Source organism: Bos mutus, chromosome 8, assembly GCF_027580195.1.
Source record: "Bos mutus isolate GX-2022 chromosome 8, NWIPB_WYAK_1.1, whole genome shotgun sequence".
Lineage (NCBI taxonomy): Eukaryota > Metazoa > Chordata > Mammalia > Artiodactyla > Bovidae > Bos > Bos mutus.
In genome coordinates this window covers 65,759,774-65,775,398 of record NC_091624.1, presented here as the reverse complement: position 1 = coordinate 65,775,398, position 15,625 = coordinate 65,759,774, and the positions used below count along the sequence as shown (strand labels likewise).

The window sequence follows — 15,625 nt, the reverse complement described above, 5'->3', positions numbered from 1 at the left end:
CCCAAATTTTAGTATAGTATTTTTCTACTTTTCAGTTGTGAATGTTTTCATTTTGTTTTTGAGCTCAAATTAAAAGCTGTTTCAAATTCTAATGTGATCTTCCTATTATATTTTAGTATTGATCATCACCTTGATAGTAGTGTGGTAAAAAATAGATAAGGTGATCTTTATGTTCCCAATCCTTTGAAATTTGTTGAGGCTTACATACTGAGCCCTTGTAATTGTTACCTGTTTTGGTTGAAAGAATGAGTATTCTGCTGTTGTGTGTGTACTGTTTATTTGTCCATTAGTGCAAGATTACTAGTTATTTTTACTATTACTGAGAAAAGCATATTACACTATCCCTTTCTTTATGTAGATTTATTAATTACCTTTGTTCTGTCCATCTTTCCTTTATATATTTATAGGACAGTATTGAACTCTTTATTGTTATATACTGAATTCTTCATCTTTTGAGGCTTTCTGCCTTAAAATCTGTTTGTCATTAATGAATATAGTTAGCTTTCTCTTTAAATATTTTCCTGTTTTTTTTTTAATTTATTTCATTTTTTTAATATGTTTTGTATCCCATTTAAGCAAGGATAGCTGAGTAGAGTTTTGCATTTTGTTTGTTGGCTAGGACTTCTAATACTGTCAGAGATAAGAGTGGGCGTCTTTGTCCTTGTCTTATTTCAGATGTTAACAAGAAGACTTTCATTTTTTTGCCTTTGAGTGTTACATTGAGTGTGGGTTTGTCATAAATGGCTTTTATTATGTTGAGATATGTTCCCTCTGGGCTTCCCAGGTGATTCAGATGATAAAGAATTTGCCTGCGGTGCAGTAGACCTGGGTCCACCCTGAGGTCGGGAAGGCCCCCTGGAGAAGGCAATGGCAACCCACTCCAGTATTCTTGCTTGGAGAATTCCATGGACAGAGGAGCCTAGTGGACAACAGACCATGGAGTTGCAGAGTTGGACATGACTGAGCAACTAACACACATGTTCCCTTTGTACCACTTTGGTAAGAGTTTTATCATGAATCGATACTGAATTTTGTCAAGTGCTTTTTCTGCATCTATTGAGATGATAATATGGTTTTTGTCTTTTGTTAATGTGGCATATCACGTTAATTGGTTTGCATAGGTTGACGACTCCTTGTGACCCTAGGATGAATCCAGCTTGGTCATGGTGTATGATTTTTTATTTTATGTGTTGTTATATTTGGTTTATTAATACCTTGTTGAGAATTTTTACATCTATATTCATCAAAGATACAGGCTTGTAATTTTCTTTTCTGGCTTTGGTATCACAGTGATGGTGGCTTCATAGACTGTATTTAGGAGTGTTCCTTCCTCTTCATTCTTAAGGAAGAGTTTGAGAAGGATGGGTTTAAGTTTTTCTTTGTATGTTTGGTAGAATTAACCGGTGAAGCCATCAGGTCCTGCACTTGTGTTTGTAGGGAGTGTTTTTCTTCTATTTATTTACAGATTCTGTTTCACTTAAAATGATTGTCTGTTCAAATTATCAGTTTCTTGATTGAATTTTGGTGGACTGTATGTTTCTAAAAACTTATCCCTTTTTTTTGGGGTTGTTGAATTTATTAGCATATAAATGTTCATAGTATTCTCTTACAGTGTTTTGTATTTCTGTGGTATCATTTGAGACTTCTTTTTTGTTTCTTACTTTATTTACTTGGGTTCTCTATCCTTTCTTGGTGAGTGTAGTCAACAGCTTGTCAGTTTTGTTTAGTCTTTCTATTTCCTTTTTGATATCCTCATTCCCTCATAGCTCAGTTGGTAAAGAATCTGGCAGCAATGCAGGAGACCCTGGTTCAATTCTTGGGTCGGGAAGATCCGCTGGAGAAGGGATAGGCTACACACTCCAGGAATCTTTGGGCTTCCCTTGTGGCTCAGCCGGTAAAGAATCCACCTGCAATATGGAAGACCTGGGTTCGATCCCTGGGTTGGGCAAATTCCCTGGAGAGGGGAAAGGCTACACACTCCAGTATTCTGGCCTGGAGAATTCTATGGACCGTATAGTCTGTGGGGTTGCAAAGAGTCTGATGTGACTTTCACTTTGATCCATTGGTTTTTTTAGTAACATGTTGTTTAGTCTCCATGTGATTGTTTTTTTCTCATTTCTTTTCCTGTGGTTAATTTCTTGTTTCATGCCTTTGTGGTTAGAGAAGATCCTTGAAATAATTTCTATACTCTTAAATTTGTTGGGGTTACTTTTGTGCCCTAGTATTTGGTTAGTCCTAACCAGTCCATCCTAAAGGAAATAAGTCCTGGGTGTTCATTGAAACGACTGATGTTGAAACGGAAACTCCATTATTTTGGCCATCTGATGCGAAGAGATATCATTTGAAAAGACCCTGATGTTGGGAAAGATTGAAGGCAGGAGAACACTGGAGTGGGTTGCCATTTCCTTCTCCAATGCATGAAAGTGAAAAGTGAAAGTGAAGTCGCTCAGTGGTGTCCAACTCTTGGTGACTCCATGGACTACAGCCTACTAGGCTCCTCCGTCCATGGGATTTTCCAGGCAAGAGTACTGGAGTGGGGTGCCATTGCCTTCTCTGTCAATGGACATGAGTTTGGGTAAACTCTGGGAGTTGGTGATGAACAGGAAGGCCTGGCGTGCTGCGGTTCATGGGGTCGCAAAGAGTCGGACACAACTGAGCGACTGAACTGATCTCAAAGAATGTTTCACGTGCAGTTGAAAAGAATGTGTATCCTGGGTTTTTTTTGCATACAGTGTCCTGAAAATATCACTTGAATCTGTCTTATTGCATCATATGAGATCTCTGTTGCCTTATTGGTTTTCTTTCTAGAGGATGTGTCCCCTGATGTGAATGAGGTATTAAAGTCCCTTCCTGTTGTGTCCCTATCAGTTTCTGCCTTTGTGTCGTGTTAGTATTTGTCTTATATATTTGGGTGCTCCTATATTGGGTGTATATATGTTAACGAGTGTAAAATCCTCTTCTTGTATTGGTCCTTTTATCATCATATGGTGTCCTTTTTCATCTTTTTTTATGGCTTTTGTTAATGTCTGTTTTGTTTGATATGAGTATTGTGACTCCTGCCTTCTTGTCATTTCTGTTTGCATGAAATGCCTTTTTCCATCCCCGCACTTACAGTCTGTGTGTCCTTTGTCCTGATGTGGGAGGCTTTATTTTTCTTTTATCCTATCTTTTACTCTGTCTTTTGATTGGAGTATTCAGTCCACTGTCATTTAAGGTAATTATTGATACATAAGTATTTACTGCCATTTTAAACCTTGTTTTCCAGTTGACTGTATTTCTTCTTTTTTCCTCTCTGGTTTGATGAAAATTTTATGCTTACATTTTCTTTTTGGTTTTTGTGAATTTTTGTATGTTTTTTAATTTGTAGTTGCTCTCTTTTTCAAGTATGTTAACCCTTTCCTATATCTGCTTGCTTTAATAGTCACATAAGTAAACATTCTTAGAAAAAAAAGTATTACATTCTCTTAGTCTTCTTCCACACATTTTATGATTTTATATTTTTTATATCTTCATGTTTATCCTTTTGCTGTTCAGTATGTTTATCGTTGCTTTCACAAATAAGTTTTTTTTTTTTTTAATCTGTATGTACACTGGCTTTTCAATTGTGATTTCCTCCTACCTATATCTGTTTGCTTCTTTTCTATATAGAGAAGACCTTTCAATATTTCTTTTAGGATAGGTTTAGTATCACTGTATTTTAGTTTGTGCTTGTCTGATAAATTTTTTCTCTCCACTCCTATTCTAATCGGTTACCTTACTGGGTAGAGTATTCTAGGTTGCAGTTTTCCTTTTGAGACTTTGAATATGTTTTGCCACTTCCTTCTGGGCTGTAACATTTCTGTATGGAAATCAGCTGATAGTCTTATGGGAGTTCCCTTGTCATTAACTCTTTGTTTTTCTCTTGCTGCCTTAAGAATACTGTCTTTAACTTTTGCCATTTTAAAAATAATATATCTTGGTGTAGGTCTGTTTGGGTTCATCTTGTTTAGAACCCTGTGTGTTTCCTGTATCTGGATATCTGTTTCCACCTTTAAGTTTGGGAATTTTTTAGCCATAGTTTCTTCAAGTACGTTTTCAATCCTCTTTTCTCTTTCTTCTCCTTTTGGGATCCCTGTTATATGTAGATTGGCATACTTTATATTGTTCCATAGGTCTCATATTGCTTGCTTGCTTCTTTTTTTTTGAGCTGTTGGCTGTTTCGACCAGATTATTTCCATTTTCCTTTCTTCTAGATCACTTATTCTCTCTTCAGCATCATTCATTCTGTTATGTATTGCCTTTAGTTCAGCCTTTGTCTCAGCAAATGAATTTTCTAATTTTTCTTGACTCTTCCTTACAGTTTTTAGTTCCTTTTCACAATAGTTTGCATTTCTATTGGTGCAATTCAGTTCAGTCGGTCAGTCATGTCCAACTCTTTGTGACCCCATGGACTGCAGCACGACAGGCTTCCCTATCACCAACTCCCGGAGTTTACTCAAACTCATGTCCATTGAGTCGATGATGCCATTCAACCATCTCATCCTCTCTCGTCCCCTTCTCTTCCTGTCTTCAATCTTCCCCAGCATCAGAGTCTTTTCCAGTGAGTCAGTTCTTCACATCAGGTGGCCAAAGTATTGAAGTTTCAGCTTCAGCATCAGTCCTTCCAATGAATATTCAGGACTGATTTCCTTTAGGATGGATTGGTTGGATCTCCTTGCATTCCAAGGGACGCTCAAGAATCTTTCCAACACCACAGTTCAAAAGCATTAATTCTTTGGCACTCAGGTTTCTTTGTAGTCCAGCTTTCACATCCAGTACTGGAAAAACTATAGCTTTGACTAGGTGGACCTTTGTTGGCAAAGTAATATCTGCTTTTTAATATGCTGTTTAGGTTGGGCATAGCTTTCCTTCTAAGCAGCAAGCATCTTTTAATTTCATGGCTGCAGTCACCACTTGCAGTGATTTTGGAGCCCCCAAAAATAGAGTCTGTCACTGTTTCCATGTTTCCCTGTCTATTCCATGAAGTGGTGGGACTGGATGCCATGATTTTAGTTTTTTGAATGTTGTGTTTTAAGCCAACTTTTTCACTTTCCTCTCTTGGAGGGCTATTAATATGTGGGTGCGTCCTGGCATAGCTTGTATGGCTTTAATATTTTTTTGGTGTGAGGGCTGCTTTTGGTTTGGATGCTTGTCATATCTTTGCTCAGTGTTTACTGGATATTGGTAGGCAGTGTGCAGGTGCTGCCCACAGATGCTCCCAGGAAGTGGGGGCCACGACCAGCCACCTGTCACAGGAGCCTCAGCAACAGCAGCCCATGCCCATCTCTGGAGTCGAAGATGACAGTGGTAGCTCACGCCCATCCCTGAACCCCGTGTAGGCAGTGCTCTGCTGCCTAAGAGTGTGAATTCAGAGAAGGAAGTTTTTTTGATGGTCTTGCTGCTCGTCTCATGTGCCACCAACAGTGGTGCCTTGCCTCTCTATCAGTCCCAGGCTTCTTCCTGTACTCGCTCTGTTGTGGTGCACCATACCCTACCCACCTCAGGCTGTCTCTACACAGCCAACCCTGGTCCTCTCCTGGGGTCTAACCTCCAAAGCCCAAGCCTCACTCCACCTGCCCCAGCAGATGAGTGTCTCAGGCTGGGGTCTGCCAGGTGGCACCTACTGTCTGAAGGTGTCTTTCCACTTTGCCGTCGCAAAGCAGTTGCTGCACTCTCCTTTGAGGCTCCAAAGCTACCCCTTTGTCCCAGTTGATCTCACCACCAGTGAGGGAACTTCGCAATGTGCAGAAACCTTTCCTTTTTCACAGCTTGCTCCCAGGGACTCAGGTTCCATCCCAGTTCCTCTCTCTCTCTCTTTTTCCTTTCTTCTTTTGTCCTACTTAGTTACATGAAGATTTTCTTGCCCTTTAGAAAGTCTGAAGTCTTCTTCCAATGTTCAGTAGATGTTCTATGTAAATAATTCTGCATGTAGATGTATTTTTGATGTATTTGTCTGAGAAGGTGTTTCCCATGTCCTGCTCCTCTGCCTTCTTGATCCGATCCTTGGGATGGTTTCCATTAGACTCTACCTTGGAGAACTCTGGGCTTTGTCCTCAACACCCCTCTCTCAGGGGATCATAAAAATAAATACACCAGATTACCTGGTTGGCCAAATGCCCTCAGAATGAAAGGCAGTTTCTTTTTTCCACTGCTGGTTTCCCATCTGCACTGGTATTTTGTCCACAATTCCTTACTTTCATGCTAACCTATAAATACATTTATAAAGATACTTTACCAGTTTTTTTTTAGTAGTTGTTCAGTAAGAGAATCAGAAAATACTTTGTTAGTTATGCTCTTGGAAATCAAAGTTTAGAATACCTTGTTTAACATCCTAAAATCTTACGGTTTGGAGTGTTCTGATTACAGTATAATCTAGATATATACAATATTTACATTGTCATTTTGCCATTAGATATCAGTAAGTTATCTTTATGCCTCATGCTGCTGACTGCCAGTGAAGAAGATGGATGAATAGGTAGGAGGTGTGGCACAGTAGTGCTTCTAAAAGCAAAAAATAAATACCCATCTTTCAGATGAATTTTCTTTTGTTCAGTGTTCTTTTATAGTCATGTGATACAGTTTCTTTTGAATTCAGAGTGGTGGAGTATAAGATGAGGAAACTGTGGGCCACCTGTATGCATTTCCACTTGATATCTGGAAATACATACACAGTAGTTGGTTTTCATTTGTACATTTTCCAAGTAGAGAGAGTTTCAAGGTTGAACTTTTTATGCTGTCATATATCAACCCAGTTTGAATTTCAGTGAGCACATGTGATTAGAGAATAGCATAATGATTAAAGGATGAATAACTCCAGATATGTGAATCCTCAGGCAGTGTTTGGGAGTTAATATCAGTGTGTTTTTATTTTAACGGTTTAAATTTCAGATGTTGAAAGAAGTAACTTATTTGTGGTCAGTTATGTATTACCACTAATAAAATGCCAGGCTTTCCTTCTTTGGAGGGGCTATAATGTTAAAAGAAATAAAAATTATAATAATAATCCTATGTGGAAACCTTTGGTGCAAGAGAAAATAATGTATGTATTTTGAGTATAAAGATTTTTAATTTTTAAATAGGTTCAGGACTTCTGGAAATCTTGTAATCACTCGCGAGATTGATGTGGCAAAAAATCAGTCCTCTTGGTTCATCAACAAAAAATCTACCAGCCCAAAAGCAGTAGAAGAGCAAGTTGCAGCCTTAAATATTCAAGTGGGCAATCTTTGCCAGTTTCTACCTCAGGTATGAGAGAATTAAATGTAAAAGTGGGAAAATTTTCTATATAATGTTTCCTCTTTATGTCATATAAGAATGTAAATACTTTTTGAGAGCTATTGTTACTATTTAAAAGGAGCATAGTGGTCTTAATAGTTAACAGTTCTTTGTATTGTAAAAGGTAGTATCTCATCTCTTATAGTAAAATCTTACCTTATAGTAAAATCTTACTACTTTTTAGTAATTTGGAAATACTCAGTTAATAAATCTATCAATAAATCTATTATAATAGATTTATTATAATATTGTTATTTATAATAGATTATAACAAATTATATTTATTATATTTCTATAATAAATATTGATCAACATAATATAATAAACATTTTATTATAAATTTATTAAAATTAAATATTATATAACAATAAATATAATAAATATTTTATTATAATTATTATTTATAATATATTATAGTAAATCTATTATAAAGGAAATAAAGGTATTATCTCCTTTATTTCCTTATAAATAATAAAGGTATTATTTATTTATAAGTGCAGAAAGTAGCTTAAGTAGTTCTGTGCTTCAATTTATAGGCTCTTAAAATTGTGTTAATAAACAACTTCTTAATCAGTCTATTTGTATAAAATGCTTTATATACCAAGACTCTTAAATCTATGTGTATTCCTTCTAGAACTGTTTTATATTTTAAGTTTCTTCAAAAAAAAATAAAACATCCTGATATTCCATGTTAAATATTAAAGTCAAATATCTTTTAGACTGGTCTTTGGATGCTATTCTAGTGACTGAATTAGTTCTTTTCTTCAGAAACAATGATGATTTGATTACTGTGTCCAAGTTAAGTAAAAGTTAAAATTTGAAAGCATTTATCAGCTGGTTTTCGGAGAAGGCAATGGCACCCCACTCCAGTACTCTTGCCTGGAAAAATCCCATGGATGGAGAAGTCTGGTGGGCTGCAGTCCATGGGGTCGCTAAGAGTCGGACTCGACTGAGCGACTGACTTCCCTTTCACTTTTCACTTTCATGCATTGGAGAAGGAAATGGCAACCCACTCCAGTGTTCTTGCCTGGAGGATCCTAGGGATGGTGGAGCCTTGGTGGGCTGCCGTCTCTGGGGTCGCACAGAGTCGGACATGACTGAAGCGACTTAGCAGCAGCAGCAGCAGCAGCAGCAGCAGCTGATTTAAAGCTGTCTCCAGAAATATTAATAGTTGTTTGAAATTGCCATCCTTCTTTTCTCTTTTAAGCTTCTAATAATTTCATTCCAATTGACATGTGGTAATGATCATTGTAATCCAGGGCAGTATTTTTTATTTCCAAACTGTGTTAAATGTATAGAAAAGTTTCAACCTGGAAATATTGACATTGAAATTTTTTTAAAGTTCTCAAAAAGGTGGTAGTTTATACCCTAAGTTTATTATTTTAAAGAATAATATCAAAGGACAGGATTTATTTTAAGATTCATATCGCAAAGGTTTTTTTTTTTTCTTTTGAATGAGTTTCTTCTTGACAAGTATCATTGAGTGAAAAATGTTTTGAAGATATTTGTAAATGATAATATTAGTTGATATTTAAGTTCTGTGCTCTAGGATAAAGTTGGAGAGTTTGCTAAACTCAGTAAAATTGAACTCCTTGAAGCTACCGAGAAGTCAGTTGGTCCTCCAGAAATGCACAAATACCACTGTGAACTGAAAAACTTCAGGGAGAAAGAAAAACAACTAGAGGTAATTTATGGTCAACTCATTTTATTGTCTTTCATTGGCCAGTGAATAATAGTTCATTGAGTAAATTCATATATTTGTGATTTTTTTTTCAGCAAGGATTTTCAGTAATTAGGTTACTAAAAAGTAAGAATGGGTTTGATATAAAGTTTTGACTATCATGTCATCAAATATATGTTATTAATTGAATTTCTAAAGTACTTTTTTCTCTCAGGAAGTTTCAGTGTTATTCTTTTATTCATTCAGTATTTTCTAAACACCTGTGATATTTCAGATGCTGTATAGGGTTTTGGGTAATACAGCATATATATAGCATTTAGTTAGTGTCTTTGTTAAGCCCATTCTTATATTTTATTCAGTTGTGTGAGGATAGACTTTGTAAAAGAACTGTACATTTAGTTGAAGTGTTTGATTTTTATCTTCACCTTTAATAAATTTAAATGTCCTTTTATAGTATATCACATTAAAAGATGTTTATTTAATGAATCATTTTTCATAATTCAGCAGCTACAATTCAGTAAATTTTTGTAATGAAAAATCTAGTTAACTAATGCTTTCTTTTAAACTGTGACTGGCACTTCCCAGGTGGCTCAGTAGTAAGGAATCTGCCTGCAGTGCAGGAGGTGCAGGTTTGATCCCTGGGTTGGAAAGATCCCCTGGAGGAGGGCATGGCAACCCACCTCAGTATTCTTGCCTGAAAAATCCTATGGACAGAGGAGACTGGTGGGCTGCAGTCCATGGGATTGCACAGAGTTGTACACAACTGAAGTGACTAAGCACGCACAAACTGTAACTATCTGTACTTGATAATGTGATTTGTTCTGATTTAATGCTATTGTTGTTGTTGTACTTAATTCAGAGTGAATGACAAAAGAAGTTGTAATTATTTTAATCCTACTTTAGATACCCCTGTCAGTTCTTTTATTTTTCCCCAAATCAAATCGTCTAATACTCCCCTCTGAAAGACTGTAACTACCTACCAACTTCTGAAAGAAAACAAGCACATATTCTTCTAGGTTCTGAGTGCAATTTACTTGTTTGTTAATTCACAAGATAAAGGCTAGATTTTAGCTTTCCTTTATCTCATTTCTAAATCCTTCAGTCATGGGTATTCATAACATACTACTAATAATATCACTTTTCTGTATGTCATGTTACAGCTTTTGAGCTTTCACCTGTAGTTAAGTTGAGTACCTTCTACCAGTGAAGTGAATAGGGCAGATATCTCTCTTCTCTTCAGGCAAGAAGAGTCCAAGCTTAGAGATGTGGCAGGGCTTCCTCATGGTCCCATAATTGATAAATAGTAGAGCCTAGACCAGAACTCAGGTGTGCACTTTAGTTTTACACAGTTCTTAAGAACTCCTATTGTGAAATTTTGCTAGCACTATACATTTTTCATTATAAAAAGATTTGACCTTTTGTCTTTCTTTGATTAAGCTAATTGTTAAATGAATATTTATTTTAGACCTCATGCAAACAGAAAACCGAATATCTAGAGAAAATGATTCAGAGGAATGAAAGATATAAACAAGATGTGGACAGGTTCTATGAACGTAAGCGACATTTAGATTTGATTGAGATGCTTGAAGCAAAAAGGCCGTGGGTGGTAAGTCTGAGTTACTAAAGTAAAATAGTGATTCTTTAAGTATCAGGAAAATTATAAAGGAGACACTAAATACTCAAATTAGGTGCTATTCATTTTTGCTTTGTATATTGTGCATAGTAATATTTATCCGTCTCTGTGTTATTTTGTAACTGTGTGCTATGTTATTGTTATTGCATAACAGGTAACAGTTGATTTAGTCTGTGTCCTTAATTCTTCCGGAATTGAGGCAAGAGATAGTTTTATTTTATAAAATATTAATGAGCTAAAAATATTTACGTATGTAAGAATGAAATGTCCTCGGGTTACTGAAAATTTACTTGGAGTGTGCTACTACTATCAACTTCAGCTACAGACAGAGCTGAAGGATATTAACTGTAATCTTCTACTCATTATGGTTCATAAGTTTACTGAGTTTACTGTTTTAATCACTGTGATGTATATGATTTGGAACCAGAGTTTGGGCCAAAAATTCATTTCCCTCAGTACATTATTTTTCAGTGGGTGGAACAAAATAAGGAAGTTTAATAATATCTTTAATGCCAGGATGGAAATAATTATTAGATTGGAAAAATGTGTGGCTGTATTTGTGACTTTATTCAGCCTGTCCCACCCGTTTTCACCCTATCCTTTTCCGTAATTTCATTTTTCTTAAACTTTTTCTTTTTTTTCAGCTCAATTTCATAATTTTTTCCTATGTTTATTATTATTCTGACACCTGCTTTATCTTTGTATTTTGAAGTCTTTTGATTTCTCTCTTTAAAGACTGAGTTTAATGATTTTTCAATATTTCCTTCTTTGATTTCCTATAATGTTTATTGTTGTTCAGTCGCTTAGCTATGTTCGACTCTTTGTGATCCTGTGGACTGCAGCATGCCAGGCTTCCCTGTCTATCACTGTCTCCCAGAGTTTGCTCAAACTCATCTCCATTGAATCGGTAATGCCATTCAACCATCTCATCCTCTGTTGTCCCCTTCTAGTGTCTTTGATCTTTCATAGCATCCAGGTCTTTTCCGGTGAGTTGACTCTGCCTCAGGTGGACAAAGTATTGACACTTCAGCATTAAGTCCAACTCTTACATCCAGATGCCTAGTGGAAAAATCATAGCTATGACGTTATGAACCTCTGTTGGTAAAGTGGTGTGTCTGCTTTTTAATACTCTTTCTAGGTTTGTTATAGCTTTTCTTCAAAGGAGCAAGCATCTTTTAATTTCATGGCTTCTGTCATTGTTTCCATTTTTTCCCCATCTATTTGCCATGAAGACCAGATGCCATGATCTTAGTTTTCTGAACAGTGAGTTTAAAGACAGCTTTATCACTTTCCTCTTTCACCTTCATCAAGGGACTTTTTAGTTCCTCTTCTCTCTCTGCCATAAGGGTGGTATCACCTACATATCTGAGGTTATTGATATTTCTCCTGGCAGTCTTGATTCCAGCTTGTGCTTCATCCAGCCTGACATTTCACATGATGTACTCTGCATATAAGTTAAATAAGCAGGGTGACAATATACAGCTTTGATGTACTCCCAATTTGGAACTAGTCCATTGTCCATGTCTGTTTCTAACTGTTGCTTTTTGACCTGCATACAGATTTCTCAGGATACAAGTAAGGTGGTCTGGTATTCCCTTCTCTCTTAGAATTTTCCAGTTTGTTGTGATCCATACAGTCAAAGACTTTAGCATGGTCAATGAAGCAGAAATAGATGTCTTTCTGAAATTCCTTGCTTTTTCTGTGATCCAGCACATGTTGATGATTTGATGTTGGTTCTTTTGCCTTCTCTAACTCCAGCTTGTACATCTGAAAGTTCTCAGTTCACATATTGTTGAAGCCTAGCTTGAAGGATTTTGATCATTACCTTGCTAGCATGTGAAATGAGTGCAATTGTGTGGTAGTTTGAACATTCTTTGGCTTGTCCTTCTTAGGGATTGGAATGAAAACTGACCTTTTCCAGTTCTGTGGCCACTGCTGAGTTTTCCAAATTTGCTGACATATTGAATGCAGCTCTTTAACAGCATCATCTTTTAGGATTTAAATAGCTCAGTGAAATTGCATCACCTCCACTAACTTTGTTCCTAGTAATGCTTCCTAAGGCCCATTTGACTTCATGTTCCAAGATTTCTGACCCTAGGTGAGTGATCACACTGTCTTGGTTGTCTGGGTCATTAAGACCTTTTTTGTATAGTTTTTTGTATTCTTGCTACCTCTTCTTAGAGATTCCCTGGTGGCTCAGAGGTTAAACCGTCTGTCTGGAATGCGGGAGAGCCAAGTTTGTTCCCTGGGTCGGGAAGATCCCCTAGAGAAGGAAATGGCAACCCACTCCAGTACTCTTGCCTGGAGAATCCTATGGAGGGAGGAGCATGGTAGGCTACAGTCCATGGGGTCACAAAGAGTCGGACACGACTGAGCAGCTTCACTTCACTTCACTTACCTCTTCTTAATATTTCTACTTCTGTTAGGTCCATATTTTTTCTGCCCTTTTATTGTGCCATCTTTGCATGAAATGTTCACTTGGTATTTCTAATATTCTTGACGAAATCTCTGGTTTTTCCCATTTTGTTGTTTTCCTCTATTTCTTTGCATTGTTCACTTAAGAAAGTTTGCTTACCTCTTGTTGCTATTCTTTGGAACTCCACATTCAGATGGGTATATCTTTCCTTTTTTCCTTTGCCTCCTACTGCTCTTGTTTTCTCAGTTTTTTGTAATGTTTATTTATATTCTTTTTTTTTAAGCTTTGTTCATCCCACTCATTCTTACTATATGCTTTCTTAGCACTTTACTTATTTTTTTTTTTTTTAGCAAATATTTATTTATTCCTTTGATGTGACAAGCATCATTTCCACCTGGATGATTCATTTTGTTTTTCTGTTGAACCATTTTCTTTTTTTGTTTTTAAAAATTTTTTCATGAGTGAGTTTCTTTTGGTTCTTTACATGTTTTTTAATCCCTTCATTATTGAGAGATTAGAAGAGATCCTCCCTTTAGAAGGGAGACTCCCTTCTGAGTCTTCTGTCTCAGAAACAGGAAGGGATGGAAGATAGAATCTGGCCTAATGATAAAAGTGTGTAGTATCACTGAGTTCACCATTATTTGATATTTACTATTTCTGAAGTTGTTTCAGAGGGCAAATTTTTTTTATTAATAGACCTCCTAAAGGGATTCAGAATTGTCTTTTTCATAGATTTGGTTTCTGCCTATAGCTTGATTTTAGTATATGTGTTACTTTAAGCGAAGAGTATATTAACTTTTCTTTCTTGAACTCATTGTAAGGAATATGAAAATGTTCGTCAGGAATATGAAGAAGTAAAACTAGCTCGGGACCAAGCAAAGGAAGAGGTCAGAAAACTTAAAGAAAGTCAGATTCCTATAACAGAACGCATTGAAGAAATGGAAAGGCAGCGTCACAGTTTGGAGGCTCGAATCAGAGAGAAGGTTATATTTCTGGCTCAATTTTTTATTTCTTGTCATTTATTTTAGCAAATACAAAAAATATTTTGTAGGTTTTTACATTTGTTTTGTGGATTTACTTGTAACTCTAGTTCTTTTAAGTTCTTTTATTAGGAATTGTACTACCACAGATCTTTCAAGATCCTAATCATCACTTGCTGCTTTATAGAAACTTGCTACTCTATAGAAATTCCAAGATATAAAAAGAGAAAAAATGAAATGTAATTGTTCTAATTACAGGAGGATTCAGAGCAATATTCCCAGAAACATTGATCTCCTTTTATGAATTTCTTAGACGTGTTATATAATTACATCCCCTTTTGTAGGAATGTAATGTAAAAAACCTCATGTTTTTTAAAATAAATAATATAATGGCATATGGAATATTCTCTATACCTTGTAAACATAACTAAAAAATTTTGCAATCATAGCCTTTAACCTTTAGGGAAGATTTTGGAGTCACGTAATTGTTTTGAGACTGTTTTAGACAATGGACCCTGCTATTATGTATGATTGCTTTTAGGATAAAATAACATGAGGAAATGTGAAGAAATGTAGAAACATATGTATTCATACAGCTGCAACTACTTTTAATATCTGTAGGAATAACCTTTCATAAATTTTCAAGTAATTGTTTATGTTTTGGGTGATAGTGAATTTACTTTGAAAGAAATAGAGGAGCATTGTGGGTAAACTTACAGAGCAATTTTATGTTTGGATGAACAGGGTCACATAATTGCCTTCCTTTTTTTTTTTTAACTAACTTCCCTTCTTCTGATTCAATCTTGCAGGCATTAGCTATTAAGGAGACATCTCAAAAATGCAAACATAAGCAAGATGTTATAGAAAGAAAAGATAAACAAGTAAGATCTTGCATTGAATTTGAAATTTTTATGTTAATTTACCCTAACTTTTGTGTTCAGGTGTGGGTTATGAGAGAGTTTCTTGTTTTTGAATTTCCTGAGATCCTCCTTGTTCTCTCTTTCTTGTCTTAATCTGTGAGGAGAACTAAAATGTGGAAGTATAGCAGTTGCACAGAGGATAATTGGGGGGAATGGCTCAAGAGTACTCATAGATATGCATTTAATAGGGTGCTAGTAAAATGGGATTTAGTTGTCTTCATAGCAGCAATTAAATTGCAAAGGATTGATTCTGTTGTTTCTTTATATTAAAGAGTTGGATATTTTAGAGCTGATTATAAATTCATTGTGCATGGATGGAGCTTGATAGCAAAATTATTTTAGGATAATTGTGCAAGAAAGTAGGCTTTTTAGATGCTGTAGCTCTGGTGGCTCAGAGAGATCCCCAGATATTTTTTGGGTTCTGTTCTCCAGGACCATTCAGAAACTAAAGCTTGAATTACCTTTCTTAGAGAGAGATGCACATCTTGAAGCATTTCTGGTGTTTAAAGCTTTATGTTAAATCTGTCCGTTTTCACCCTAAGCCTTTTCCTATATCTTTATCTTCAAATTCCAATCCTCTCTCATTTAACTTCTCCAGAGGATAAACCTTACGTTTTCTTGACAGAAGCTTGCTTGATAGCAGTAGTGCTCAAGGTGTGTGCATAGGGGGGTGTGGATGCATTGTAGTAGAAAGGTAGGGTGGTA

The 15,625-nt window shown here is 36.1% G+C and overlaps 1 protein-coding gene across 5 annotated transcripts in view; it reads left to right on the top strand.

Annotated features, from left to right (window-relative positions):
• SMC5 (structural maintenance of chromosomes 5) overlaps positions 1-15,625 on the top strand; it is a 117,934-nt gene that overhangs the window by 40,222 nt on the left and 62,087 nt on the right. For 4 of the 5 annotated variants that reach the window (XM_070375775.1, XM_070375774.1, XM_070375773.1 and 1 more), the window contains exons 4-8: positions 7,098-7,260; positions 8,840-8,974; positions 10,437-10,577; positions 13,842-14,003; positions 14,810-14,881. In XM_070375775.1, the coding sequence (XP_070231876.1) occupies positions 7,098-7,260; positions 8,840-8,974; positions 10,437-10,577; positions 13,842-14,003; positions 14,810-14,881 (673 nt within the window). Of the gene's footprint in view, positions 1-862; positions 1,000-7,097; positions 7,261-8,839; positions 8,975-10,436; positions 10,578-13,841; positions 14,004-14,809; positions 14,882-15,625 lie in introns of those variants that run through there. The other variant, XM_070375776.1, reaches the window with a different exon arrangement.